The sequence below is a fragment of the Tursiops truncatus genome, chromosome 20, assembly GCF_011762595.2.
Source record: "Tursiops truncatus isolate mTurTru1 chromosome 20, mTurTru1.mat.Y, whole genome shotgun sequence".
Classification (NCBI taxonomy): Eukaryota; Metazoa; Chordata; class Mammalia; order Artiodactyla; family Delphinidae; genus Tursiops; species Tursiops truncatus.
Genome location: NC_047053.1, coordinates 8,927,131 through 8,946,849, shown reverse-complemented (window position 1 = coordinate 8,946,849; position 19,719 = coordinate 8,927,131). Strand labels below are relative to the sequence as shown.

Sequence of the window (19,719 nt, the reverse complement as noted above, 5' to 3'; positions counted from 1 at the left end):
CTGTAGCCAGCTGGGGATGGGGTGGGGGCCAACCTGTCCCCGCCTTCACACCCTTGGTAGGGGTAGACAATAAAGAGAAGAAAAGCAGGAGTCTGGGTATTGGGGGTCCAGGCTGGGCCTGAGCTGTCATTGAGGAGTGGGGGGCAGAAAGGGAAGTTCACACACAGGAAACCACAGGCAAGCAGAGCAGAGAAGAAAGCTTGGAGTGGTCTGGGGGACTGGACTCAACAGGCCCCCAGGAGTCCAAGAAGACCCCACTGCAGCCGTCTGACAATGATTGGTGTGATTCAGTCAGCCACACACCAGTATCACCTTTAATTCTTACACACCCTGGACGTAGGAATTATCATGCCCATCTTTCAGATGAGGAAACTGAGGAATCAGAGAGCTTTGCCCAGGGTCACGTAATCAGGATTTGAACCTGTATGTCTCAGGCCCCCACAACTCAACCACTGAAGGAGACTGAAGCAGAGACCAGGGTCCCGGTAGGAAGGTGACTGCAGATAGGCTCTGAGGGCGGGGCTGTGGCTTCTCTGATCTCAGGGCCTTTCTCCACCGCCCAGGCCCCGCCTCTACCCCTCCCAGCGTTGCCTGGAAGTGTGGGGTGAGAGCTCCTCTTAGGACACCCCTTCCACTTAGGGAAAGAATCGCGCCCCCCAGGGTCTACCCAGGAGAGGATCCTCTCCTTCTTCCTCATCAGCACTCCACCTCCCCCCCGGGGCAGGGAGTACCGCCACCTGCATCCCCACCCTCCAGGCCCCAGGGCCCACTGGCCCCGGAGCAGTCAAGCTGAGATGACGGTCAAGCTAGATTTTGAGGAGTGCCTTAAGGACTCACCCCGCTTCCGGTAAGTGTGCACAGGTCTCCAGGGGCGGGGGAGGGGGGCAGGCAGAGGCAGGGAGGTCCAATACCCCCTAATACACACGCACACCTTCCCCAAGTCGGAGGATGTCTTTCCAGGGAGTAAGTCTCAAAGGGACAAGATCCAGCTTATGGGCCAAAGCAGTACCTCTGCTATCAAATCTCGTGCTCTGATGCTCGCCACCCACTGCATGTGTGAAGGGGGCCCCTCCAGCCTCTCTCACTCCCAGAGCTGGCATTCCCTCCTCCCTCTCTCTGGACCCCTGCCCCTCCCCCAGCACCTGCACTGGGCGGTTAGCAACTTCCTGCCCTCGCCACATCCACCCTCTTTCTACCCTTCCTGCTCTGGCCTGGGCTGTAGTAGCTCCCACAGTGTGCAGAGTGAGCGAGCCAGAGAGAGTGGGTGGGCAGTTCTTAACCCATCAGCCTTTTCCGTCTGTACCCTTCACCCCCTAACCCCGACCCCCGGCCCTGCCGAGGTGGACAGACCAGATGGACCCAAGCTCTGTTCCTGTGACCCCATCCCTCCTTTCCCAGAGCCTCTATCGAGCTGGTGGAAGCCGAAGTGTCGGAATTGGAGACCCGGCTGGAAAAGGTGATCCTGACGTGGAGAGAGGTGACCCGGGGTGGGATTAAGATGAGAGGGGTGAGGCCAGGGAGAAAACTAGAGACCAAGAATGAGTTCTGGGGATTACTGAATGCTAACCAGGTGGGGTAGATCTTTGGGGCTACAGAGGAGCCAAAAAGTGGTTCTGTGCCCTGAAGGGGCTCAGAGTCTTGGAAAACAAGAGCACCTGTGGGCTTACTTGGTCGGTTCTTGAGACCTGCATTATGCGAGCCGTGGGCGCCTCAGGGAGAAGCAGGCTGTTTCTGCCCTCAGGGGGCTCACAGACTAGCCATGGAAAACAAACCAGTAAAACACCTGAACACACACAGTAAGGCCTTCCTAGATATTCTTTATAAAAACGGCACACTCCCACCTCCCTTATTTGGCTTTTTTTTTCTTTACAGCCTTTATCTCAATCTGACACCTTTTATGTTTACTCGTGGTATTAGTTTTCTATTATTGTGTAACAAGTTATTACAAACTCGGTGACTTAAAACAACGCACAGGTGTTATCATAGGTTTTGTGGGTCAGGAGTCGAGCACAGCTTGACTGCTCTGCTCAGGGTCTCACAGGCCGCAGCCGAGGTGTTGACAGAGGCTGTAGCCTCATCCGTAGCTGAGGGTTTTCTTCTGAGCTCATGTGATTGTTGGCAGAATTCAGGTCCTTGCTGTTGCCGGATGGAGGCGCTCATCTCCTAGAGGCCACCCACAGTTCCCTGCCACCGGGCCCTGTCCGTAGGCGGTTTACTTCATAGCAGCCTGCTTCTTCAGTGCCAGCAGCAGTCTCCCTTGCAAGTGCTGGCAAGATGGCATCAGTTTACGTCAGAATGTGACCACAGCAGTGAATCTGTCCCCTTTGTCATTTGGGGGTGTCATCCCATCGCCCTTGCCATATCGTATTCTACTGATTAGAAGCAAATCACAGGTCTCACTCACCCACACTCAGGGGGTGAGGATTATGCAAGGGTGGGATCATCAGGGGTCACCTTAGCCTGTGTCTGTCAGGCTTGCCAATTTTTTTTCTTGTCTACTCTTCCCCACTGGAATGGAAGTGTCATGAGGAACTTTTCCATTTTGTTTTTGCTCAATCCCCAGTGCCTATACCATGTCCTGAAAGTTAGCAGGTGACCAAATAATATATACATTTTTTAATTGACGTGTAGTTGATTTACAGTGTTGTGTTAGTTTCTGCTGTACAACAAAGTGATTCAGTTTACCTATGAATATATACATATATTTTTAAGTTAAACTTTGTATTTTTAGTTAATTGCAGAGTCACAAGAAGTTGCAAAAATAGTACAGAGAGATCCCACGTACCTATCTCCCAACTTCCCCCAATGACAGCATCTTCCATAACTGTAGTATACTCCCCATACCAGGAAATTGCTGTTGGCATGATACAACGAACTGTCTAAAGACTTTACTTGGGTTTTACCTGTTTTGCATATACTCTTAAAAAAAAATCTTTGTGTATAATTCAATGGCACTTTATCACACGTATGGATCTGCCGATGCAGGGGACACGGGTTCGTGCCCTGGTCCGGGAAGATCCCACATGCCGCGGAGTGGCTGGGCCCGTGAGCCATGGCTGCTGAGCCTGCGCATCCGGAGCCTGTGCTCTGCAATGGGAGAGGCCACGGCAGTGAGAGGCCCGTGTACTGCAAAAAAAAAAAAAAAACAAAAAAAAACTCGTATCACCACAAAGGAACTCTTTTGTGCCATTCTTTGTAATGATAACCCCCCTCCCCAGCCCCTTCCTCATCCATGACGACCACTCATCTGTTTTCTATCTCTAGGCTTCTGTCCTTTCTAGATTGTTATCTAGGTAGAATCATATAGTATGTGACCGTTCAAGATTGGCCTGGCCTTTTTGTTCCTCTCAGAATAATGTCTCTGAAGTTTATTCAAGTTGTGGCATATCAGTAGTGATCAGCAGTTCATTAATAGTTCACAGATGAATAGCTCATTCCTTTTGCCTTGCTGCCCCATGCTATTGTATGGATGTACCAGTGTGTCACTAATTCAATCTTATGAAAGTTCCTTATTCAGGTATTTGGGAAGGAAGGTGAGGTGGTTAAGGAAAAGGCTGGACACCTTGCTCTCCCAGAGATCCTCCTCTGGCCAGTCACTTGTCCCTTTGTTTATCAAGCCTCCTTGTTTGTAATTAGGGCCAGACAGAATGGGCCCTAGGAGCACCATCTTTGCCCTGACCCTTGGGCCTAGGTGACGGATTAATATTTATGAGGGAATGTTTACTAAGCACAGAATGGACAACTGTAGACAGTAAATACTGTAGAATTTAATACCAACCAGATAGAACATTCATCCTGGGTGTCAGATAGAGCGTGAGGATGGCATTTCTGGGGAACTCTGGATCCAAGCAGACGGAGCAGGGCAGGAGAGACGTTTTGGAGGTGAAGCTGACACTGGCTTCGGTGACAGGCTGGGAGGAATTTTGTTCCAGGCATGGAGTAGTGGGAGCAAAGAAACAGAGATGAGAAAGCACCACGTGTGTGTTAGAAACTGGTCTGGGCCACAGAGGAGTGTAGATGAGGAGGGGCAGGGAGGGGCACAGCCCTGGGAAAGGGGAGAGGAAGTAGGACAGGAGCGGGGGTAGCACTGGGTATTGGTGGCGCATGGCACGACTCTCCGTTGCTCTGTTGCTTCCTAGCTCCTCAAGCTGGGTAATGGCCTCCTGGAAAGTGGGCGCCACTACCTTGCCGCCAGCCGGGCCTTCATTGTTGGCATTTGTGACCTGGCCCACCTGGGTCCACCAGAGCCCATGATGGCGGTATGTGGAGGGTCCAAACCAGGCTGGGGTGGGGTCTGGGATGTGGAGAGATCCTGTGGAAGGGGAGGGTTGGTCTGGGGTCTGCGGGTGCCAGGCCAGAGCAAGCTGGGTCTAGGGATGGGAGGGCCCTACCGCCCATGCCTGATACTTTCTCTGTGCCTCTTCTTGCCTAGGAGTGTCTGGACAAATTCACTCAGAGCCTGAGCCACAAGCTGGACAGCCATGCAGTAAGTGGGGGTAGGTAGGGCTGGTGAGGGGAGCAAGGGCGTCTGTGGTCCTGACCGCCACCTGCCAATTTCTGCTTCCCTCAGGAGCTTCTAGATGCCACCCAGCACACACTGCAGCAGCAAATCCAAACTCTGGTCAAGGAGTGAGTTAGGAGGGAAACCAGTCCTCCAGCCCTCTTCCCATTGCCGCAGGGGCCTCCCTGAATGAAGGAGTTGTGAGATTGGGGGCTTCTGGTGCCTTATTGTTAGCCCCCATCCCAAGGATCCCCTTGGAGTTCTGACCGTCCATAGGCTAGCTGCAAGGCTATGAGCGAATCTCAAGGACTTCTCTGCTGGGGGCAGGAGGGTGTATCGGTGATTTTCTGTTATCCCCACACCCCCAGAGGTCTCCGGGGCTTCCGAGAGGCTCGCCGGGATTTCTGGAGGGGGGCTGAGAGCCTGGAGGCTGCTCTGACCCACAACGCAGAGGTCCCCAGGCGCCGGGCCCAGGAGGCAGAAGAGGCCGGAGCTGCTCTGAAGGTTGCTCGAGCCGGGTACCGGGGACGGGCCCTGGATTATGCCCTGCAGGTGCCTGCCCCAACCTGCCTTCTTGGGGTGCCAGGACCCCAGTCACCTCGAGGCTGGAGAGTCACTGGTGTGCAGTGGGGGGTTGGGGGGTGGGTGGGTCATGCGTCTGTGTTTTCAAGGCTGATCTGAGGTCTTTTGGGTTCTCAGATCAATGTGATTGAGGACAAGAGGAAGTTTGACATCATGGAGTTTGTGAGTTGCCGTGGGCGCGAGGGCAGGGAGGGGAGGAGCCTGCTGATGGGAGCAGGAGGGAGAGGAAAAGAGAGGGGTCTGCCCCCTACCCACCTTGTCCCCCAGGTGCTGCGTCTGGTGGAGGCCCAGGCCACCCATTTCCAGCAGGGCCACGAGGAGCTGAGCCGGCTGGCCCAGTATCGCAAGGAGCTGGGTGGCCAGGTAGAGACCCAGGGCGCAGGCAGGTGGAAGAGGGAGGGTAGGGGCTCTGAGATGATTCTCCTGGCCTTGTTTTGGGAGGCTGGGCCATCTGAGATGCCCCTCCTGTGCTCAGTTACACCGGCTGGTCTTGAATTCGGCTCGAGAGAAGAGGGACATGGAGCAAAGACACGTGCTGCTGAAACAGAAGGTGAGGGCTGGGCTGCGGGCAGGAAGCAGATGGGCCTGGGGCCTTGGTCTCTGCACACTTCAGTTGCCCTTTGACCCTTTTGTGCCCCCAGGAGCTGGGTAGGGAAGAGCCAGAGCCAAGCCTAAAGGAGGGGCCTTGTGGCCTGGTCATGGAAGGGCACCTCTTCAAACGGGCCAGCAATGCATTTAAAACCTGGAGCAGGTGAGGAGCAGACACCCCAATCGGCCAAACCCATCAGGTTAAATTTTTTTGAGTGTGCTAACTACAGCCAGGAAAAACAGACAAACCCCCTGCCTTCAGAGAGTTTACATTCCGTCAGCAAAGACAGACAAGAACGTAATAATTAAGTAAATTATCTCTTAGAAGGTAAGAGTACCATAGGTGAAAAATAATAAAGCAAGCAATGTGGAGAGCTGGGGAGGAGTTGCAATTTTAAATAGGGTGGGCAGGGAGTTCCCTGGTGGCCTAGTGGTTAGGATTCCGGGCGTTTGCTGCCGTGGCCCAGGTTCAGTCGCTGGGCAGGGAACTGAGAATCCCGCAAGCTCTGTGGCCAAAAAATAATAATAATGATAAAAATAAATAAATAGGGTGGTCAGCAAAGGCCTCATGAAAAGATGACTTCTGAGTGAAGACGGGAAGGATATCTGGGAGAAAATGTTCTAGGCAGAAGGAGGAGCAAGCACCAAGGCCCTGAGGAACCTGGAAGGTTTGAGGAACAGAGAGGAGGCCCGGGGTGTGGACAGAGGGAGGGAAGAGGAAGTGGTAGGAGATGCAGGTGGAGCTAATGAGGACGTGAATCACGACAGGGCCTTGTTGGCTCTACTCTGAGGGAAGTGGGGAGCCATCGCAGGGTGCAGAGCAGGGTGGTGATCTGCTCTGACTCGACCCCTTCCCCTTCCAGGGCCACTGCCAGCCCATATGGGATCTTTGCGCAAATTAGAAGAGAGAGCCCCTTCTCCAAGCTACTTTTTTTTTTTAATTTTAATTTTAAATTAAAAATTTGGGGGGGCCACACTTCATGGCTTGCAGGATCTTGGTTCCCTGACTGGGGATCGAACCCGGGTCCTCGGCAGTGAAAGTGCAGAGTCCTAACCACTGGACTGCCAGGGAATTCTCTCCAAGATACTTCTACTTGCCAAAACATTGTAGCAATAGATTTATTAGACAATGCATTTTACTGCCATCTGCTGGAAAGTTGTCTTCATAAATGTTATCAAATCTGGGGTACTCGGGATGTGAATAGCACCCCTTAGATGTCCCTGGCTGCACCTCTGTCACCCTCCTCTGGAACATCTCATGGGATGGGCAGCCCGGTCTCTCTCCTCTCAGCAAGATCCTTATGGGACTAAGAGCACAGCCTCTCTCCTGTCTGTGTCCCGAGCCGCATTCCAATGCCGCCCATGTCATTAACCCTACTTCTGCCTCTTCCAGACGCTGGTTTACTATTCAGAGCAACCAACTGGTTTATCAGAAGAAGCACAAGGTGAGTAGGCCCAGGTCCTGGGTGCCCGGGCCCAGGAGGACTCAGCCCTGCTGTGGCTGCCTGGACGCCTGCCCCCCGATCTCCTTTCCCTGTCAGGACCCTGTGACTGTGGTGGTGGATGACCTTCGTCTCTGCACAGTGAAGCTCTGTCCTGACTCAGAAAGGCGGTTCTGCTTTGAGGTGGTGTCCCCCAGCAAGTGAGTGCAGTGCCCAGGGGTGACACCCGTATATCTCAATTTTACCAACTGGAAAGGCAGGGCCAATCACAAAGGCACCTCTGGAGCAGGATCTTGGAGTCCCCTGATGCAGCCCCAGGCATTAGCCCTTTGGTGGCTCAATTGAGGGGCAGGCTAGGGGAGGGTCTAGGGTGAAGGGGGATATCTGGAAGGATATTACCAACTAGTGCAGAGGTATTTCAATATGAGTGGTACCAGCTGAATACTAGCTGAATGTCAGCCTGCCTGTCCTGCCACTCGGCTCCCCAGGCCTCAGACCCCTCCCTGCCCTCCGGCTGCCCCCCTGCCCAGGTCCTGCCTCCTGCAGGCTGACTCAGAGCGCCTCCTGCAGCTGTGGGTCAGTGCTGTGCAGAGCAGCATCGCTACGGCCTTCAGCCAGGCTCGCCTTGATGACAGCCCCCGGGGTCCAGGCCAGGTACCTTAACATGGGGGTGCAGGGCCAGACTGCCCAGGGAGATGGGACATCGCTTCCCCTAGACCTCAGAGCCACTCTTTCTTCCCCTGTCTCCCCCAGGGCTCAGGACACCTGGCCATGGGCTCCGCCGCCACCCTGGGCTCTGGCGGGATGAGCAGGGGAAGGGATTCTGGTGGAGTCGGGCATGTGGCAGCCCAGGTGCAGAGCGTGGACGGCAACGCCCAGTGCTGTGACTGCCGGGAGCCGGCCCCTGAGTGGGCCAGCATCAACCTGGGCGTCACCCTCTGCATTCAGTGCTCCGGCATTCACAGGTCACTCCCCAAGGTCCCAAGCGCGGGCCCCTGCTCTTTCTGGCAGCAGTGGAGTGGGATGGAGGCAAGCTGGAGCCCAGCACAGGGGCTCCTCCCTCCCTTCCCGCCCTGCCTGGGCTTACTCTCAGATTCTGTCTGTCGCTGGGCACAGGCCTGGGCCAATCCTATGGTGCACAGGGTGGACCCAGGTGGGCCCAGCCCCTCAGTGTCCTGGTCTGGCCTGGGTAGGGGGACACCCAGGGGGGTTGAGTGGCTTGACTGGATGAGGTGCGGGGTCAGGGCTGCTGAGGGCCGAGGAGCTGACGAAAAGCAGAGAGAGGTGTCAGATGTCGTGAGGCCTTAGCAAGTCTATGCGTCCCATCATTGGGGTGGAAGCGGGGAGGGGGAATGGCGTGGAAAGAGTTGTCCCGGCCAGAGTGCGTGGAGAGAGGGGAGGTGGCTGGAGAGGATGAGAAGAAGAGAGAAGAAGGAATGGTGAACAGGCGGGATCCTGCCAGATACAGGTCAAGGCTGCATGGCCCTGGCTGCCCTGCTGCCTCCTGGCCCAGTGCCTCTGCACGGGACCCCCATGCTGGACCTTGCCCCCAAGTCTTTCCAGGAGCAGCAGCACCTCCCCCGGCTGCTTCCCCCACAGAGGGCCTGACCTCCCCTCTGCCCTCCAGGAGCCTTGGAGTTCATTTCTCCAAAGTCCGGTCCCTGACCCTTGACTCATGGGAGCCGGAACTCGTGAAGGTGACTTGGGGTGCTGTGAGAGTGTGGGGTGCGGTGAGGGCAGGGCTGCAGAGCCCTGAGGGCTCAGACACTCACCTGCACCCTACCGGTCTGTCTCTGCCTCTGGGCCGCCTGAAGCTCATGTGTGAGCTGGGGAATGTCGTCATGAATCAGATCTATGAGGCCCGTGTGGAGGCCATGGCCGTGAAGAAGCCAGGGCCCAGCTGCTCCCGGTGAGGCTGGGGTGGAGGGACTGGGGCTGCCCTCCTTATGGGCAGGGAGGGAGGAGAGCCTGGGATGGGAGGAGGGAAGACTGTCGCCTTCTTCTCCCACAACCCTCCCCCACCAGGCAAGAGAAGGAGGCCTGGATTCACGCCAAATACGTGGAGAAGAAGTTCCTGACCAAGCTTCCCGAGGTTCGTGGGCGAAGAGGTGGCCGGGGGCCCCCGAGGGGGCAGCCTCCTGTGCCCCCAAAGCCGGGCACCATCAGGCCCCAGCCTGGGAGCTTCAGACCCAAGCCAGGTATAGGGTTGGCTGGGCATTTGTTGAGCGCCTGCCGTGTGCTCAGCATGGTGCCAAGCCCGGTGGGGAGGCACAGAGTCTGGGGCCCACGTCTTCCCCTTGAGCCTGTTATGGGGGGCCACAGCCCACTGGCACTGGTTTTTCGAGGCAAGAGTTTCGGGGATTACGGTGAAAGATGGGAAGGACCGTGGGGCTGGGAGGAAGCCAGGAGGGCTATGTGAGGGTGTCACCAGCATGAGAAAAGTCAGGAGAATGAGTTAGGGTTTCCAGAGGCCTGTGGAGGAGGGTGTGAGTTTGGCTGGAACCGAGGGAGCCAAGAGAGCTGAGGCTGACCGTCACCATGTCAGCTCACCCCTGACATCCCAGCCAGTCAGGGTGGTTGGACAGGAAGAGGTGAACACTGCCATCTATCCCATATGCCCTAGGGGACCTACCCACACCCACTCACACCCACCATCACCTCCCACCACAATCCCCAGTCTTGAAGGCCTCCCCACAGTTGAGAAGTGAACTATCCCATTACAGCATCGGGGGACTGTGCTGAGGGTTTTCTTCCCAGATTCACAGCTGGTTCCCCCTAACAGAGCCACCCTCTGAGGACCTGGGCAGCCTGCACCCTGGGGCCCTGCTCTTTCGAGCTGCTGGGCATCCTCCATCCCTTCCCACCATGGCTGATGCCCTCGCCCATGGAGCCGATGTCAACTGGGTCCACGGGGGTCAGGAGAATGCCACACCGCTGATCCAGGCCACAGCTGCTGTGAGAGTCGTGCCGACCTCCCCACCCCACCCCACCCTTAGGCTCCTCCTCTCCTCCCCTACTCCGGACTTTGGTCCCAGCTCTTAGCCTCTCCCACCTCATAGGGAGTGATAACCAATAGAGCCTGGTTGCTAAGAGTGTGAGATTTGGAGGCAGACAAACTTGGGTTTGAACCCAGACCCTCACCACTTACAATTATGAACCTTCGTGTACCTCAGTTTCCTCATCTGTAAAATAGGGATAACATACCTCATTAGGTTGTACTATGGATTTAATGTATGAATACATGTAAAGAGCCGGAGCAGAGCCTGCCATCCCATACCCACCCTCGGAACTGACCCCACTCTAAAATATCTTTAAATTTGCCTCAAAAGATGCCACCCTTTATCCCCATTCTCTACTTCTCCACGCAGAATTCTCTTCTGGCCTGTGAGTTCCTCCTCCAGAACGGGGCAAACGTGAACCAAGTGGACAGCCACAGCCGAGGCCCGCTCCACCACGCAACCATTCTTGGCCACACGGGGTAGGGGCGGCAGGGATAATGACCTTGAGGAGGAAGGCTCCAGACAGGGTGAGGGGCCGGCTGAACTTGGCTGTCCTGTCCAGGCTGGCCTGCCTATTCCTGAAACGGGGGGCCGATCTGGGAGCCCGAGACTCTGAAGGCAGAGACCCCCTGACCATCGCCGTGGAAACAGCCAACGCTGACATCGTCACTCTGTGAGGATGCCTGAAGAGGCGGGGCTAGCGCTTGCACTATCCACTTGGGCGGGGCTAACACCGAGACCCCTGCGTGCTAGGCGGGGCCTGGGGAGGGGAGGGGCCAGCTCCAGGACCAGACGTTGAAAGGATGCTCCAAGTGTTGACTGAGGCTTGGAGTAGGAAGGGGGGAGGGCAGGGTCCGAGGAAGGTGAGTTTATTCTGAGAGAGGCATCATTCATTAACATTGTTGTCTGGCGTCTTTAAAGCACTAGACCCTGGGGAAACAGGTGAATGAAACAGCCCAGCTCAAAGGATGGGAGTTGGGGCGGGGGGAGTGAGGAGAATGTCATTCATTCCTTAATTCCCTCCCCTTCAGGCTGCGATTGGCAAAGATGAGGGAGGTCGATGCGGCCCAGGGCCAGGCTGGTAAAGTACCCCCCACCCCCCTCTTTCCCCACACAACATTGTAACTCTGGGCTTCTGGCCGCTGGTGACCCGTCCCCAACCCCCTGTGCCCAGCTTCATTGATTAATTACATCATTTATTCAACAAATATGTATTGGGCCCATCCTACGCAGGGGTCCTTGAAACAGAGCAAAGAATAGGCGAGGGCGCCGCCCTGACGGTGCAGATGTCCCTTCCACCCACGCTGGAAGCGCGTGCTCTTACCAGGCCGGGCTGTCCCTATTGTACTCTTCCGTGCTAGGGCCCAGCCACCCGGCATCCCAGCCCTTCCTCCCTCCCCTCAGGAGACGAGACGTATCTCGATATCTTCCGCGACTTCTCCCTCATGGCGTCCGACAACCCGGAGAAGCTGAGCCGGCGTAGCCATGACCTACACACGCTTTGATCCCAGGCCTTCGAGGGCCCGCACCCCCCATCCCTGCCCTTCCCACCGCCCTCCCCTTTCTATTAAAGCCTTTGTGCTTTGCTCTTCAAAGTTCATTTATTGAGCATCCCCGTCGGGCGGGTGAGGTGTAGGACACTGAGGCTTCTGGGGTGCAGGAGCGATTGGGAGTTTGCGAACTGGAGTCACTCGAGGGGCGACTCCCGGGGAGTGAACTGGGAGCTTCGGCCTCGGCCCGAGTGCCGGGCGGCTCTGAGGCGGGGCTGGCGGGCTCAGGAGACGTGGTCAGACCCGTCAGGCCCGGCAGAGGCCGCTTGCGTGGGCTGGGTCCAGCCTTCTCTGGGGGGGATGGGGGGTGCTGGCATAGGACCGGGATGGAGAGGCTGGCTCGGGCCACCCCAGCCCGGAAGCATCCCTGGAATGCGGCAACTCAGCACCCGCCCCCTCGGGAATTCCCTGCGGGAGCGACTAAAAAGGAACTAATCCAAAACCCCCGACGGCTGGGCCTCAGTTTTTTTAGCTACCGGATAGGAGACGCCGGCCCCCGCCGAGTTGCAGACGTGAGGTCGGGCACACCTAGGGGCCGGCGGGGCCGTCACGGCCACATCCTTAACGACGCGCCTGAGTCACCCCCCGGACCCCACCCGCGCTAGCGTCCGCCAGTCCAGCCCGTCAGCCCCGTCTCTCCAGTTCGCCACTCCGCTTCCACCACCACCGGAGCCGCGCGCTCCGGGCGGGGGCGGGGCGCCCAGGGGGCGGGGCTGCCTCTTAAAGGGCCCCCGGCCGCTGCCCTTAGGCCACCTCCTTGGGGCGGAGAGTACTTAAGCGGCTGCGGCGAAACCCGGAGAAGGCGGCGGCGCCCGGTCCCGAGACTCCCGGCTGCTTCCATAGGAGTCCTAGGACCCTCCCAGCTCGGATTGAGCGTGTATCTTCGCTCCCCAGCCGATACAGAGGCAACTCCGCCATCGGCTCCGGTCAGCCTCGCCTCCTTCTCCTGGGACCAGCGCCGGAGCCAGGCCAGGCCAGGCCTCTGACTGGCCCCCGGAGCCCTGCGTGGACTCGCCCACGGTGACAGCGGTCTGCCCGAGAAGCTGGTCCCTTCACAGTCGGCCTTGTGCTCGCCACCGTCACCTGCTGGTTGGATTGCGGAAACCCACTGTCAGAAGACCACAGAAAGGAATCGCCGACCACCCAGAATCGGATGCGTGTGGACCTAAATCTCCCGTCCCTCTCTGACTTCCCTCTGCTCGTTTCATCCGTTGTCTCAACCTTTCCGGCGTTTCTGTGCCCGGAAACCATCCTCCACCACCCAGGTAGCTGGGGTGAGCCCCCAATCTTGCTGCCTTGTACTCCAACCTGAGCCTCCGACCCAGAGACAGTCTGAACCTTACGACCCAATTCTGCACACATCCGGGAAGTTCTGCCTTTTCTTCTCTTTCGGTGTCTTCGATACTCCTCAAAATTTCTCCTCCTCCTGTGCCCTCCTCGCCCCCCTCCTTTGGGGGCCCCGTGACCCTGAATGTCGGGGGCACGCTATATTCCACTACTTTGGAGACCCTGACTCGATTCCCAGACTCCATGCTGGGGGCCATGTTTAGGGCTGGTACTCCCATGACCCCCAACCTCAATCCCCAGGGAGGCGGCCACTACTTTATCGACCGAGATGGCAAGGCCTTCCGGCACATCCTCAATTTCCTACGGCTGGGCCGCCTGGACCTGCCCTGTGGATACGGGGAGACAGCGCTTCTCAGGGCAGAGGCTGACTTTTACCAGATCCGGCCCCTCCTGGATGCCCTGCGGGAACTGGAGGCCTCTCAGGGGACTCCGGCACCCACAGCCGCCCTGCTCCACGCAGATGTAGATAGCAGCCCCCGCCTGGTGCACTTCTCTGCTCGTCGGGGCCCACACCACTATGAGCTGAGCTCTGTCCAGGTGGACACCTTCCGGGCCAACCTCTTCTGCACCGACCCTGAGTGTCTGGGTGCCATGCGTGCCCGATTTGGTGTGGCCAATGAGGACAGGGCGGAGGGAGGCCCACACTTTCATCTGGAATGGGCCCCCTGCCCTGCAGAGCTCCCCGAAGTGGAGTACAGGAGACTGGGGCTGCAGCCGCTGTGGACTGGGGGGCCAGGAGAGCGACGGGAGGTGGTGGGCACTCCAGGCTTCCTGGAGGAGGTGCTGCGGGTGGCCCTGGAGCATGGCTTCCGTCTCGACTCCGTCTTCCCTGACCCCGAAGACCTGCTCAACTCCCGATCTCTGCGCTTTGTCCGACACTAGGAACTGAGAACTAGGAATGCTGCCTTCAGTTTGACTGTGTGGGCGAGGGGGCGGTTAGAAAGAATGGGTCAGTAAAGAGGGTGAAGTCTCTCCTGAGCCTCTTCCTAGCTCTGCTCCTGGAGCTGTGAGAGTCAGGGGCCCCGTTGCACCTGACTGGAGCCCAGATGTGGGCAGGAATCCCCAAACCAGAGAGAGCCCAAGGGCTCATGAGACCAGAGGGTCTGGACTGGTGCTAATCCTGGGAGGGGTGGGGAAGCTTCCCTGGCTGGTCCTCGCCTGAGCCTGGGGACCTTCGGTGTTTCCTTGCTTGGAGCTTAGTATCCAGGGTCTGGAAAAGTGGGGATGCTTCTCTGCCCAGGCTAGGCTTAGCAGAACCGTGGAGGGACAGTGAGGTCTGGGGGAAATGAGAGACTTTAGATTGCTCTAATGTGGTCTTCTGGACTGTGACTTCTCCTGGAGCTGGTGGCCTGGCCTGGCCTGACCAAAGATGGGTCAGAACACTCTGAAACACGGGAAGGGAGATTCTTTGCTGTGTTCCAAGCCACCACTGAGAGAGACAGAAGGGCTACACCCCATCCTAGCTTGGCACAAGGGAGCTAGGAGAATCCCCATTAACTATGGGGCTGGAGCATCCCTCTGGAGATCCAAGTGTTTTAAAGGATCCCATATTGATGGTGGGGCTGGCCATGGGGAGGAGCGGGGCATCTCCTTACGTCCTCGCCTTCCTTCCTTCATGTGAACGTGCCTGTTAGCCAGTGAGTCTGACTGATGCATGGGTCCCTGGCATCCTGGCTCCCATCCATGTCGCTGGAGGTGGTGTCTGTGTGCTGGCTTTTCTGTGGTCTCTGCGTGTCCAGGCCTGTTTGGGGTTGCTCAGAAACTATTTTGGCACCAGGTGTGTCCGCGGTATGGGTGTGAGTAGACTGAGAATTAGGTTAATCCCAAGGTGTGTGTGTGTACATGTGCTTCACATCACCACGTAGGCAGGAGGGGCCTGCTGGGCCTTGAGTCACTAGGATCTTCTGGTGAGAAGTAAGAGAAGTCACTGGGCTTAGCTGGGCCTTGGAGGCCTGTATAGAGCTCTCGGTTACTAAGGCAACAATGAGCCTGTTGCTAGGAGATAGCTGGGGAAGGCCCAAGGCTGCCCAGGGCAGAGAGGAGATGAACAGAAGAGTTTGAGAGAGTGGGGGAGGATATGGAAAGGGATGGGATACTCACAAACAACTTCTTCACTGGGGGAGTCACTTATTATTTATCACTGGTCATGATTTACAAGAAGAAAAATAAAGTTTCTCTTGGAACCACAAACTCGTAAAGGCTGCTGAGGGCTAGGTTGGGAGTACAGCAGAAGACCTGCTTTCTCTGTCCATGTCCCACTAGAGGTTTCTTCTTCTGGCCCCAGTTCCTTGGGCCCCAGGTTTACCCCAGTCAGTCAGGGATGGAGCAGTGGCACTGTTCTGGAATGTTCTAGAGACTCCAACTGTTCTGGAACACTCTAGAACCTCCAGGCAAAGGACTGGAACCAGGATTACAGAGCATTCCAAGGCCTTCCCAGCCTGGGTGGGGCCAGCCCCCGCTCCAGAACCTGCAGCGGGCCTCATGTGGATGCTGGCACTAGGTGGGATCTTCCTGGCAGCCACCCAGGCCTGTGTCTTCTGCCGCTTCCCAGACCGTGACTTGTCGGGCCGCCTGGCTCAGCTTTGCAGCCAGATGGAGGCCCAGTGGAAGGACTGTGAAGTCTCCTGGAACTTCTCGGCCTTTGCCTTAGGTAAGATCAGACATCCAGGGATGGGCTCAGCAACAGTCACCCCTGTGCCCTAAGGGGGCTGCATGTGGCCTCCCAGCTGTGCCTGTCAGCCATCTTCTCAGTCCACTGGCCTCTCTGGACACACTGGCCTCTCCCTCTGGGAGAGCTTCTTCAGACCCTGGGAAAGTCAGGAAAGGCCCCAGAACCTCCTTCTGGGCCAATGAGGGAATCTCGCCCGGTCCTTATCCATCTCCACAGATGATGCATCCTTGAAAAAAGTCACAGAGAAGACTCACAGAGTCCTGAGGGTCATGGGTGAGGCCGAGGGGGAGGTACAACGCAGGGGCTTGGATGGCACCAAGGAGGGGGTTGGGAGGAGGGGGCTGGGGAGGCAGGGAAGGGTGGTGGGTGGGTGGAGACAGGAGGGCGTGATGGGGAGGCGCTGGGTGAAGGTGTGGAGGTGAACCGGCCCTGCTGAGACCCCGGGCACTAAAGCTGCTCTCTGCCTCCCCAGAGATCGAAGGGTCTCTCTCCTCACTCCTTTCATATTGGAAATGGCTTCAAAAGACCAAGCTCCCAGAATACAACAGGGAAGGTACTGATGCGGGGAGGGATCAAGGGGTGCCTAGGTCCTCAGGCAAAGGAGGGTGTGGCTGAGCTCATCCACCCCCATCCTCCTTGTCTTTCATTTCAGCTCTCTGCGCTCCCGCCTGCCGTGAGTAGGAAAGGGAAGGGGTAGCAAGGGCCAGGGGCCTCGGGGGGACCTGAGGAGAGCCTGCAGTTTGGGGAGGAAGTGTGGGACTCTCGCAGGGTTCAGCGAAGCTTCCCGCCCCAGAGCTGGTCCTGCTGTCTCCTGCAGGGGGCAGCACCATCCTGTACAACTGCTCCACCTGCCAGGGCTTCGAGGTGTACTGCTGGCCCCGAAAGCGCTGCTTCCCAGGTCCTTACTCCCCACCCCTGCCTCACCCGGCCCAGATCTCTGAGCTGTTAGGCTACCCCAGCATCGATGGGTGTGGTCCCCGGGATCATTCACTGCCTCCTGGGGTCCCTGCAGGAAGTCACGATCTTTGGGAAGCCAGGATTCTGCTGCTCTTTGTCTCCGGAGCCGCCCTCCTCCTGGGTATTCTGAGCTTCGCGGTGGAGTGAGTTGGGGGATAAGGGCCAGAAACAGCCTCACTACCTCCGACCCATCAGTACCCTTCCCCACCCCCCATCCTTCCTCTTTCCCTCCCAGCCCCCTCCCCTTCCCTTCCCTGGACTCCCACCCTCTGTCTTCCCTCAGGTACAGCCACCTCCAAGCAAAAAGTGACTTGTGAAGACGAGGACACATCTTAGCCTCCAGTTCTAAGGAGCATGTGCCCACAACTTCCACTTCTCTCGTGGGGCGGGGTGGGGGGGGGGAGGGGGGCAACCAGACCCTTAGTTCCAGCCCCAACGGTTCAGTCTTCCAGACCCTGATACCCAGACATCCCCACAATCCCAGCGTCAGATGGCGTCCAGGGACCCAGGCACCCACAGCTGGAAAGTTCCTCCCCTCCAGTCCTCAACCAATCAGACAGAGGCAGTCACCGTGCCAGGAAAATATCTACAGAAGGAAAGAATCCCCTCCATACACACTCCCACTCCCACACCCCCTTCTGCCTGTTCCCGGAAAGCGGGGGCTGTCTGCCCCAGAAGCTCCTCTTGGCCCTCCTGTGACTGATTGGGAATCCGGGAATGAGTGTTCTGGAAAAGTCCCTCCCCCTAGAGTGAGACCACATCACTCAGACTGCTGGCATGCTACCCTTCCATTTAATACTGTGAAGGCTCCCACAGAGGCCCAACTAAACCTGTTGTCAAATGGCCTCGACCTCTGCCTGGCCTCTGTCTGCGACTGGGGAGGGCAGAGGGAGCGCGGGAGCCTCTTGTAGCCCAGTGGTTCTCAGCCGGGGTGGGGGGGGGATTTTGCACGCGATGAGGCGTTTGGCAATGTATCTGGAGACATTTTTGATTGTTTTGATGGGGGGTTTTGAGGATGTGCTACTGGTGTTTAGTAGGCAGAGACCAGGGACGCCGCGAAATATCCAAAAATGCCCGGGAAAGTCCTCCACGACAAAGAGCTATCGTGCGTGTCCGAACCGTCAGCAGTGTGTGGTTGAGAGACCCTGGTATTTGGTCCTTTGGCTATCAGGAGTTTGGGTTTGGGGGATGGGAGATGGGACATGAAAAGAGAGGCCTATCACCCACCGTAAGTCTCAGCCCGAGGACCTGGGCCGGCCTTCACCTAGCGCCGTGGTTTACAAACTGGGTCCCTAGAGGCTCCCAGTTCTCAACCAGCTGGACATTGGAGTCATCTGAGCAACTTTAAAAACTACCTGTTGCTGGGCCTCATCTCCAGAGATTCTGAGTGTAGTGGTCTCGTATGGGGCTTCAGTTAATCTAACTTACAGCCAGGGTTAGAACCACTGTTTGGGGGATCCATTAAGGTCCTGGGGATGGAGAGGGGAATGCTTACCCCTCCCAGGAGAACACCTTCTATTTTGATCTGCACATTCTAGTCCAGTCCTTTCATTTTACACCAAAAAATGAGACCCCGGGATCACACAGCCAGGTCGTACAACTTGCCCGAGATCATACAATGATTCATACATTCATTCATTTGACAAATACTAAGGGATTGCCGGTCACGTGCCAGGCAGCGTTGCTGCCCGTACTGGGGTGAGAAACCCGTTCCCGACTGCCCAGGCACCACAGCTCTCCTCTGGTTTGCGGTAGCTGCCTCACACCCTCTTAGGCTGTGCCCTCTTTCCAGGCTCAACATTTTGGAGCTGTCCTTGTTTTCACACCCAGTGTGCAGTGGGTCAACCGTTCTGTCCATTCCTGAAGGATCTCTATCCCATCTGTCTCCTCCTCCTGCTCTATGGCCCCCAGCCCACTCTAGAACCCTCTCGTCGTGGACCCCAGTCTCCCAGATGTGCATCTGACTCTGCCCACGCCCCTCAAATCCACTGCACCCTCAGTGGCCACACTGGTCTTCTTAAAACTCCACATCGCTCAAACATCCTGTCCAGTATCAAATGATGCTTAAGAACTTGGGCTCTGGAGTTGGGCTGCCCGACTTCAAATCCTGGCTCTGGTTCTTACTGGACCTTGGGAAAGTCATTGAATTTCTCTGTTCCTGTTTCCTCATGTTTTAAATGCAGATCATATATTTCCTTGAGTCCATGGCTTTTTTTTTTTTTCTGTTTACATTTGAACATCTCTGAAGAACCCATCTTAAATTGAAGACATGTCATGGCATATGGTATATTTTACAATTGATGATATCTTAAATTCAACCCAGCGGTACTGACCTTACAGAATTACTGCGAGGTCCAAATCAGTCCATATAAAATCCTTGGGACTGTGCCCAACGTGTAATGGGCCCTCATTAACTATCAGCCATTATAATCTCTTACTTAAAACCTTCCCTAGCTCTTCCTTGCCTGCAGAGTATAGAGTTGGCCCTTGACCCTGACATTCAAGGCTCTCCATCAGCAGCTCCCACCATCTTATATAGTCATCAGGCCAGAACTGTCCAGACACAGAACTGGAATCTCCCTTGAACGCCCCACAGGCATCTCAGACTCCACACGTGTCCACCTCCCTCAGACACGCCTTCCTCCTGACCCCACCCCCTCCTGGGATCTCTCAGGCTTAATGGCAGTGCCCACAGTGTCATGGGCATCCTCCTCCTCTCATGCCATGTGCCCACTTCTTACCTGTAGGTGATCTACCTTGGTCATACTTCTTGGAATCTGACCCCCAGGTGTCCCTGGAGCTTTATCTCAGCTCTGCCCACCTCACAGCCATACTGAGTCACTTCTAGTTGCCCCAACACTGTTTCCTCATGTCTGCTCGCCTTTGTCCAGTCTTGTGCCTCTACCTGGAATGACTATCTCCTTTGGCTCAGATATCACCTCTTCTGAGAGGCCTTCTCTGAGCTCCTGAGTCAGAGTGGCATGAGTCTGCTCTAGGCATCTCTCATGTGGCACCTGTTACATCAGGTGGTGGTGTTTCTTTACACATCTTCCCTCTACACCACGCATTCCTCTCTAAAGCC

General features: G+C 56.6%; 3 protein-coding genes across 11 annotated transcripts; all 3 read left to right on the top strand.

Moving 5' to 3' along the window:
* The first annotated feature begins 7 nt into the window (after window positions 1-7).
* On the top strand, window positions 8-11,710 carry ACAP1 (ArfGAP with coiled-coil, ankyrin repeat and PH domains 1). Of its 4 annotated transcripts, none has more exons than XM_033846503.2 (22): window positions 8-847; window positions 1,399-1,456; window positions 4,140-4,259; window positions 4,433-4,486; window positions 4,571-4,629; window positions 4,870-5,053; window positions 5,201-5,245; window positions 5,351-5,446; window positions 5,559-5,633; window positions 5,725-5,834; window positions 7,065-7,116; window positions 7,213-7,313; window positions 7,644-7,767; window positions 7,867-8,078; window positions 8,741-8,810; window positions 8,928-9,022; window positions 9,139-9,311; window positions 9,896-10,068; window positions 10,482-10,591; window positions 10,675-10,785; window positions 11,144-11,193; window positions 11,517-11,710. In XM_033846503.2, the coding sequence occupies exons 1-22, from the start codon at window positions 795-797 to the stop codon at window positions 11,615-11,617; spliced, it is 2,226 nt and encodes a 741-aa protein (XP_033702394.1). In that variant the 5' UTR covers window positions 8-794; the 3' UTR covers window positions 11,618-11,710. The 4 variants fall into 4 exon arrangements, with proteins under 4 accessions (XP_033702394.1, XP_033702393.1, XP_073653568.1 ...); XM_033846502.2 differs by having other exon boundaries at window positions 1,399-1,477; XM_073797467.1 differs by having other exon boundaries at window positions 1,349-1,456.
* Window positions 11,711-11,844: 134 nt separating this feature from the next.
* Window positions 11,845-15,199, top strand: KCTD11 (potassium channel tetramerization domain containing 11). Its single transcript, XM_004327477.4, has one exon. The coding sequence runs from the start codon at window positions 13,193-13,195 to the stop codon at window positions 13,889-13,891; it is 699 nt and encodes a 232-aa protein (XP_004327525.1). The 5' UTR covers window positions 11,845-13,192; the 3' UTR covers window positions 13,892-15,199.
* A 151-nt stretch (window positions 15,200-15,350) lies between these two features.
* TMEM95 (transmembrane protein 95) lies at window positions 15,351-18,837 on the top strand. Of its 6 annotated transcripts, XM_033846524.2 has the most exons (7): window positions 15,351-15,659; window positions 15,897-15,953; window positions 16,153-16,233; window positions 16,333-16,353; window positions 16,498-16,578; window positions 16,693-16,780; window positions 16,921-18,837. In XM_033846524.2, the coding sequence occupies exons 1-7, from the start codon at window positions 15,491-15,493 to the stop codon at window positions 16,952-16,954; spliced, it is 531 nt and encodes a 176-aa protein (XP_033702415.1). In that variant the 5' UTR covers window positions 15,351-15,490; the 3' UTR covers window positions 16,955-18,837. The 6 variants fall into 6 exon arrangements, with proteins under 6 accessions (XP_033702415.1, XP_033702417.1, XP_033702416.1 ...); XM_033846526.2 differs by lacking the exon at window positions 16,498-16,578; XM_033846525.2 differs by lacking the exon at window positions 16,693-16,780.
* Window positions 18,838-19,719: the final 882 nt, after the last annotated feature.